This window comes from Triplophysa dalaica, chromosome 22, assembly GCF_015846415.1.
Source record: "Triplophysa dalaica isolate WHDGS20190420 chromosome 22, ASM1584641v1, whole genome shotgun sequence".
NCBI lineage: Eukaryota > Metazoa > Chordata > Actinopteri > Cypriniformes > Nemacheilidae > Triplophysa > Triplophysa dalaica.
In genome coordinates this window covers 11,216,904-11,226,026 of record NC_079563.1, presented here as the reverse complement: position 1 = coordinate 11,226,026, position 9,123 = coordinate 11,216,904, and the positions used below count along the sequence as shown (strand labels likewise).

The 9,123-nt window shown below is 36.9% G+C and overlaps 1 protein-coding gene across 1 annotated transcript; it reads right to left on the bottom strand.

Moving 5' to 3' along the window:
- Positions 1–3,615: 3,615 nt before the first annotated feature.
- On the bottom strand, positions 3,616–9,056 carry rab38b (RAB38b, member of RAS oncogene family). Its single transcript, XM_056736916.1, has 3 exons — positions 8,829–9,056; positions 6,297–6,577; positions 3,616–4,862 (listed from the first exon to the last, which is right to left on the bottom strand). The coding sequence occupies exons 1-3, from the start codon at positions 9,025–9,027 to the stop codon at positions 4,710–4,712; spliced, it is 633 nt and encodes a 210-aa protein (XP_056592894.1). The 5' UTR covers positions 9,028–9,056; the 3' UTR covers positions 3,616–4,709.
- Positions 9,057–9,123: the final 67 nt, after the last annotated feature.

Below are 9,123 nucleotides of genomic sequence, written 5' to 3'. Positions count from 1 at the left end.
TAACAATCATCAAATATCATTAAATAATATAGTTAAAAAAGGAACTCTAAACACTAAAGATAAATTACAAAAACAACAAATGCTAAAATAGCAATTATTTTAATCATTTTAACCGGCGAATTGAAAATTCTGCAATGCATGCTGGGAACTTTCAAACACTAGAATTGTTTTTTGAGATCACACAGGTTGGCAAATTGGTCAAACTTCTTGATGCGCTTTAAACCATCACTCGAAGTCACAAGATATGTAAGTAGAGTTAACAAAATAATCTTTGTTGCTACCACATTTAGACCAATTTTGTTCAGCATACTCAAAATAATACATTATTCTTCTTCAACTAAAACTTACTTTATTAATTTTGTTGGGAGAGCAATTTGAAGTCGTATTTTTTACAGATCATTTTGAGGGTTAGAAAATGATCATTTTTAAAAAAATACTTAGTTATTTTATTCAGTTGTGTGTAAATGTCTTCTTTGGTAGTCCAATCATATAATAATGATATATATTTTTATCCTGGATTATTTATCATACTGGAAGTAAACCACACTGCATTGTGGGATACAGCGTGCATCCTCTAAATGCACATTTTAGCAAACGTAAAACTTTATCTAAGTTGTTCCTGCATAAAGAAAATCGGCCGTATGATGCAAGATAGTACGAAATGTGTGTTAACAAAGCTAAAGCTTACCGGGAAAGCTTGATTGTTTTAAATACAGTTTCTCAAACAGAAAGTGTCAGTGAAACTGGCATCTTTCTTACATTTGGTATGACACTGACTGATAACTCAGGACACGAGATAAACTGCAGCGTTAGAGTTTCTCAGTGGCTTGCGCATTTGTTCTTTTTCCATTCGTTTTAATCTCTTTATCTCTCTTTCTCTCGCTCTATCTGTCACACTTTTTCTCTCACCGGATGAGTCTGCTTGTGTGCCTACAGGGTTTGTATTGCGCGCACTAACTAACAGATGGATGGTACTGCAGATATAAATGTATTTCAAGAAGTGAAAACCAAATTTTCTAAACTGCCCCTAATATTGTAATTTTTTATATGTGAGATACTGCATATCTGTGGTATATTTTTAACTCGTGCATAAAAAAAGGGCAAAACTTGATTGTCTACATCTGATAGATGGTCTGATCCAATATCTAATAATCAGCTCTAATCCAAGCTGTTCCTTATGTGATGTAAGCGCATCAAAATCGAATTCCATGTTAGTTTGTGGTGCTATATAAATACATAGAAATAAGACAGAAACCACAGATACGCCATCTAATTGACTGGATACAGAAACCATATTTGTTACATTCTACAGTAGGACAAAGTATGGTAATACCATTTTGTAAATATATGGCAACATGTAGTGCTTTGGGTTCACGTATAAATATCATGGTGCACAGATATAATAGTGGCACAGTACCACGGTATGAAAGGATTGTGATATCGTATGATGTCATTAAGGCTATTTTCTCATCACCAAGACTTTTTTGGTGATTGCACCAAACATTGCACCATGGTAAAACCATATTGATTTAAAATACCATCTTTCTGACCTTTTTTAGTACCGCGCCTGGTTTAGTAGGGAAATATATAGTCCTACCATAGGCTACAGTAATAATTAATATACAAAGTACCGTTGTACATTTATAACTTTACCATGGTAACATCACTGTACTATTACAAAAAGGAAGAGGGGTAAAGAGAAAGCAAGGAATAAGAAGAAGGGAAGATTTGAATCTCTGTATCTCTGAACAATGCAAGAATGCGAGTAGGTGGATGTGTTTATGCTCATCTCTAAACGTTTGGTTTGCGTGAGTGCATGTTGGTCTATGAGAGAAAGAATCCGTAGCCGTGTCTCTGCGTGTCAGGCTGTGTGGGTGTCCGTGTGTGGGTTGCTCTCTCCGGCAAAGCTAATGTGAAGTGTTCCGAGAGCTCGGGAGAATTGCAGAGCTTTTAATAAACACAGGTAGCCATGCAAATGTTAAATCTCCTGGTATTCGATTTCATCGCCACCATTGAAACGGCAATTATGTCATTAAGAGTCTTTAATCCAAAACATCCTCTTGGCGTCCTGTAGGGAGCCCGGTATCTCTTTTATCCGTTCTATTCGATGCAATGCGTCGTCTTTATCTCCACGTATCTGCAAGAGTTGCAGAAAGTCACAAAGGCAGTTTCGGAGATTCAATTAGACCGTTTACTTAGATTCGTCTTGAGCACAAAATATGTGTTTTACATGCATTACCAGCTACGCAGAAAACCGCGTTCACACGGAAGTTTGAGGCCTGCCGGGTATCTCGCGTGCAGTGACGTCATGGTTAATAATCTGTTTAATCATTAAAAATGCAGCGGGGAAAAGGTCAGAAGCCGTATTTTTATATCTCCTCTCATGTCCGCAGTACCAGCAACAATGGTTCTTCATTTTCACGTTTCTACGTCAACAGCATGATTCGAGAGCGGACTTTTATGCGCTATTTTACTATTACTTCCGTTTGGGACTTTTACTACTGCGCTTTCAGACATGCGCACATAAACAAAACTGAGAGAAAACCGGTAAAGACGTTTACATGCAGCACGAAATCGGAGTTATGGGCTGAAAACGACCTCTGACGATTGCTTAAGCCGTTTATTACCTTCCCCCTCGTTTACATGACCTTACATATATCAGTTTATTAAGCATAATCGATATACGACTGTGCATGTAAACGAGGTCAACTTGCCGACTCGTAACGTTCTTCTATTCTGCTGTGTTAAAAAGCATTTCGTGTTGGCTCACTCCCATAATTTTCATTTCAAAATGCTCTGGTGCATTAGAATGACCTTGTTCCAGAACTTCATTTTTACGAGTCAGTCATTGGAATAACTGCATTATCATCCAAATAATAGAAAAGTAATAAACCCACGAGCTTGGAAAGACTTTGAAAATCGGCATGTTTAGATTGTCTCACTCCCTTCCATATGCACGTACTCGCATTATATTCTTGGTAATGGTAAGCATATGACTGATAATGAGCTTATGTGGCCCTGGTGAACTTGGGAAATCAAATTCAATTTCTTTGAGATAAGCAGATGCAGTCAATAAGACACATGTTTCTGGAGAATGTCCTCATGATGCAGGTCTCATGAGCAGGTCTTGAATGAACTTATTCAAGAACGATAGTTTTTGGAATCTCCAAATTACCTAAATGACAGACCAGGATCCTGGTGCAAAGTAGGCCTACTTCTACATGCTCTAAAAAAAATACAAAACAAAAACAAAACAGTGTACTCTGCAGAGGCTAGAACGCTAAAAAAAGGAAAGCATGCAGTTGTCATGGTGATAACACTAGAGTTGAATGTAGGTGTGAAATAAGAACTGTAAGGCTGTAATTTGTCTAGCTTTCCCGCAGCCCTAGTTATTCCACCCGAGAGATCGTGTTTATGTTGTTACACAAGCACTTGAACATAATTGGTGATAATAGCACTTATGTTAATAATGCTAACATTGTATGAATGAATAGACAACAGAGATTTTCTTTCATTCAGTCGATGTGTAAGCTTGACAGTGGATACACGGTTTTTATTATTCTATATCATGAAATGTTCTTCTCGTTAAAACAGTGTTTGTCACATTACATTTATTGTAAAACAAATATTGTTATATCTCAAGGTGTAGTTATCTATATACCCTGAAAAACATTCTCATTCTAGACAAAGTGGCTCATGAAAACTTTACAACACAAAAATTATTCAACACCTCCCACACACACAAATAATATCAGGGAATAAAAGCTCAGCAGGTGTATATGGAACGGCAGCAAATCGATACACACATTAAAGCGTTTGAATACAGAACATGGTGATGTAGGGAATCATGAAAGATTTATATAATGTCAATGAGTCATACACTGAATCACAGTGAACAGTGAAGAGACTCGAGATGCAGAGTGAAGAAAGAAGAGTGAGAAAGGACGGTGAGAGATAAGACAGACCATGTGTTCAAGTATAAAGGATTTGTTTAGTTTGAAACTAAACTGTTTATGTAGCTCGGCTGGTAAAGCCTGTTTCCAGCAATGCCAATGTCATGGGTGTGAAACGGAAGAAATTGAAATTGATACCTTGAATGCAGTTTCAGAAAAAACATTGGATGTATATTTTGACATTGAGGTTATTGAAACTTGGTCCATCCTGGTCCAGTGATGTATAAACTAGTTTTGTTCCTTTGAGTGATAGTTCACCCACAAATGAACATTCTGTCATTATTATTTTTTACCCTGTTGTCATTCAAATCCGGTTGAATTTCTTTTTTCTGTAGAAAACAAAAGAAAATATTTTGACTTCCATTGTATGGACAATGAGAGATTTCTCAAAATATCTTCGTTTGTGTTTCACATAATACATACACATTGACATATACTTTTTCACATACAGGTGATTAAATGATGAATTTATATTTTTGGGTGAACTATCCCTTCAATATAGTTATCATAATATTTTCATGTACGTCTGACATAAATAAGGTTTTATCACTAGTGCATTCAAGCATGCAACTTTGTTAGACATAAAAAGTGCAACGTCATACATAAATAAAATTCTTTAGTTTAATGTTCTACAGACAGGCTGCTGTTATTAGATTTTTGGCTTATCGATGACTGACCATAATACAGGAATCAGAGGTATTCGGATATGACGGATATGACTATCATCCCTTCCCTACTGCTCTCATGAGTAGTGATTTAAGGTTTGAAACAGGCAGAACATGGCAGTTCTTTAGTAGAGTTCAGCTGAGGCGAGATGGTATCAGGAACAACTGACTTAAGGATTTCATTCTCACTAGCCATGATGTGTTTCACCAGGAAGTTAGATGCTTCGTTAATGTTGACGTTTTCCTAAATTTGGGGGAAGAGAGAGAGAAAAGGACAAGGCATGAAACTTGAGGAATAGCTTTCAGTTTGATCATTGATTTGAAGAAGACTGCATTTGATCTCATCCCCCATTGAACCTGACCCGAGAACAGTAATGAATTATTAAAACGCATTAAAATGGTACTAGACTGAGGTTAATTTAAGACTGCTTGGACTCTTCATTAAGGACGAATTGAAAGGGTGCTAAAATAAATGAAATAAATAGGTCTTTTTAAAACGTGACTATTGGATTTAATGAGAAGGTGTCCATTCGGTTTCCCTCGGCAACGGCTCTGTATGTGACTGGCAGGTGTAATTAGGATGCAAATATTAATGAGTTTAAATCACAAGCTTTCATTAGGAGCCAAGGGTTCCTTAACAATACAAGTACTGTCCAAACAAAAGACATTTGTTATTTACATAAAAAACAAACACAAAAAAATCTGAGTTGAATTATTCACCATCACGTCTTTCAAAACCGGTTCATGACTTGTGAAACACAAAATATATTTTGAGAAATGTCTCAGGGTTTGTGTCCACAAAAGAAGTGAATGGGGGTCAATGTTGGATACCAAAATTCTTCAAAATATCACCTCATAAAGAAATAAAGTCATACAGATTTAAAATGCTGAAGGGTGTGTAAATGATGAAAGAATTTTGTGTGGGTGAACTTTCCCTTTAAGATCACCCCAGGCACTAGTAAGTCAATACGTTTTTTGAGTGGTAACATAAGTTGTGTCAGTTGTACATGATTTGCTTAATCACAGACACAAAAGTACATTAGGTCCAATTGTAAAACATCCCTTGCCCTTCGGCACTTTTAAAATGTATTTTGGTCACATGATTTGGCAACTTTGGTAAACGCTTCAATGACTGGTACGTGTTTATACTGTAGGTTTACGGGCTTGAAGGTTCATAAAGTTAAAGTTCAACCAAAAATGAAAATTCCATCAATAACTCACCCTCATGTCATTTTAACCTGTATGACTTTCTTCTACAGAACACAAAAGAAGATATTTAGAGGAATGTCGGACACCGAACAACGACGGTGCCCATTCACTTCTATTGTACGGGCACAAAACCAATGCTAGTAAATGGGCACCATCGTTGTTTGGTTACCATCATTCTTCAAAATATCTTCTTTTGTGTTCTGCAGAAGACAGAAAGTCATACAGGTTTGAAACGACACAAGGGTGAGTTAATGATAGAATTTTCATTTTTGGGTAAACTATCCCTTTACAGTGAAAATGCAAAAATCCAAACGTCGTAGTAAATAACGATACATAATAAAGTATACAGCATTACTAATAAAAGGGATCACTGAACCATGATACCACCAGAGTACTTGTTTAAATCATAGACATAATGATAGACTGTTATTAGTTGAAACATTTAACATAAAGTTATGTTATACTTTACCTTAGCTGACGTCTCATACCAGCCAACAAAGCCATTCTCTTTGCAGTATTGGTCCATTTTCAGGCTGTTGTCAGTCAGAAAGTCTCTATTTTGGTCACACTTATTTGCCAGTAGCACTGTGGCAATACCCTGGCCACTTGAAAGTATTAATTTCGAGTCCAGATCCTCCTTCCATTTAGTGACGGCCTCAAATGTTGTGGGCCTGGTTACGTCGAAAACGATGATCGCCCCCATGGCCTCCCTGTAATAAACCCGGGTCATGTTCCCAAAGCGCTCCTGACCTACAAGAAACGAGGTTGAAAATAGTATGAAATGTAAAACACAGAGTTAATAATATAGACTACATGAATGAGTGAGAAACTTAAGAAATATTGAGTATCATTGACACCTTCCATTGCATGGCAATTCTAAGTACGGATTGGGGTTTTTCTCATGAGAAGCAACTGGGAAGCGAGAGATTTAGCTCTCTATTAAATCTCATTAATGTCTAGCAAAAGCACCTGGGAAAAAGAGGATGTCATCTGTGTTTTTTTATTCCTGTGGGACTATGGGATTGCACAACTCTATACAATAAACTATTTAAAATGCACTGTGTGCACTTTTCTACACTATGCATAATTTTGAGCCGTATCCACAGCGAACCTTCCTGTGGTTCTTATTGAGTAGAATACGCTCATAACGGCAAAGGATATTTCCAGTGAATGCAACATTCTCTCTCAGTGTTTTTCTCTCGTCTCATTCTGAATGCAGCGTCTTCAGGGCTCGCAACATGGCACAGCTTTCTCTAGAACAGCTGTTTCTGTCGCCAGTTTGTTGTTATTTGTTCGAAATTAGAATCAGGAGGTATTTGTTGATCTCCATGGGGCTGACAGCAGTCTCCTTCACAATTGGTGGACCACAGAAAAAGATCATTTCTTAAAAGAAATTGTACATAGGATGCAGGTGTATAACCAACAAGATGTGATATTGTTTTCAAATTCTATGACAAAGCCATGAATTACCATATATATTTAAAATCTTTAACTAAAATAAACTTCACAAAGCTTCTGTATTTTTACAGGTTAACAAGGGAAGTTTGTTACTGCAGTATGTTTGTGTTGAGGTTTCATTGGGGAATACCTAAATGTGTTTGCTTTCGGAAAGGAGAAATAAACTCAATGTGTGATGCAATATTAATACGCGCAGATTAATTTTTGTCAGATGATTTCCTGGGAAGTACGAGGAGTTTACGACAACTATGAGTCATGTCTGGAAGAGAGAAGAGAATCATGTACTGAAGACAAACCCTCAATGATGTCAATATTGTAATGATGAAGAACAAATCCACGAGGGTCCAGTCCAGTTTGGGTACAAAAAAGTGTATTTACTTTTGTCAATTGTGAACCAGTTTTCCTTGAAGGTTTTTCTTTTTAGCAAAACATCATGTCCTCTTAAAGGATTGGTTTGCTTTTAAACAATGGATAGCATTACAAATACTACGATTCTCAACTGTTCACCATTAAACCCATTACAACATTTATGGTGTGTTTGGCCCTATTCCAGATTTAATAGTTTTATAAGATTGCATCCATCCCACCTAACACATTTTCAGTAATACCCACTGAGACCATTATAGTTCCCAACCCATTATAACCAATAAATCCTAATTTTCAACAAGGATTTGCGATTTAGCTTCAAATATTATAATGTATTAAATAAATAAATATTTGGTTATATTTGATACTTGTTTGTTTATGCATTCTTTCCTTACAATAAACTTCTCGTACGGGAAACAGTGGTGACGGGGCACAAGCCACCACTCTTCACTTAAAAAATAAATGAATGAAAATTTAAATAGCGAAATAAATGTTAAGCAGACTTTTTATCTAAAGCGTTGTTAAGTAAGGCTACATCTTAAATAGGCATATTTCGGAGAGAGTCATAATGTAGCCCTTTGGCGTGCTTACACAGAAATTCCAACAATGTCATTCTTATCTCTCAATCTCTTTCACAAGACCTCTCCACTTAGGCACGCGGAACCCGACCTTAAGCTGCGCGTGCTTTCCACGTGAGAAAGATGATAGACGGGGACGAGCAAAGGATAGGGGGAGTTTGCATCGAGCCTACGTTATTCTCTTACTGCTTTAAACGTTATTTAACTGTGTGAAGAATGGACTCGGTATTGAAACTGTTAACCATTACAAACTCACTGGATAGTATTCTGTTTAAACTATTGTGTTTTCGACAAAATGGGATGGTTTTACTGAAATAATAGTTACTATGATTGTTTATGGGTTACTATTTTAATTGTAGTTTTACTACATATACCACTATATAAAACTGCTAGTTCTATGTGGGGAATTGTAACGTGTCGGGTTTATTAATCATTTTTAACCGAACATTTAACAAAACCATACAGCATCACGTGTATAACAGTAATGTTTATGTACATATAAAACATCAAATAAATCGATAGCACATCCCCCAAAATGTGTTGGTGTTGATCTGGTCCTCTCATTCACATGTTGTAACGCTGAGTCATGTGTCTCTTACCTGCGATGTCCCACAGCTGTAGCCGGACCGTCTCTGAGTCCCAGTTCAGAACCTTGAGCGCAAAATCCACACCAATAGTCGCTCTGTAGTTTGTGGAGTATGTCTGATGAACATAGCGTTTGATGATGCTGGTTTTACCCACTCCCAAGTCACCGATGACCAGGATTTTGTATAGATGTTCTTTTTGTTTGTTATGCATCGTGGAGAACTGTGGATCATGGTACCTAGAGTCAGCTGTCATTGAACTTAAAGTGGCGCCGCCCAGGGCGTGGAGAAACTTGTGATTCATTGTCAG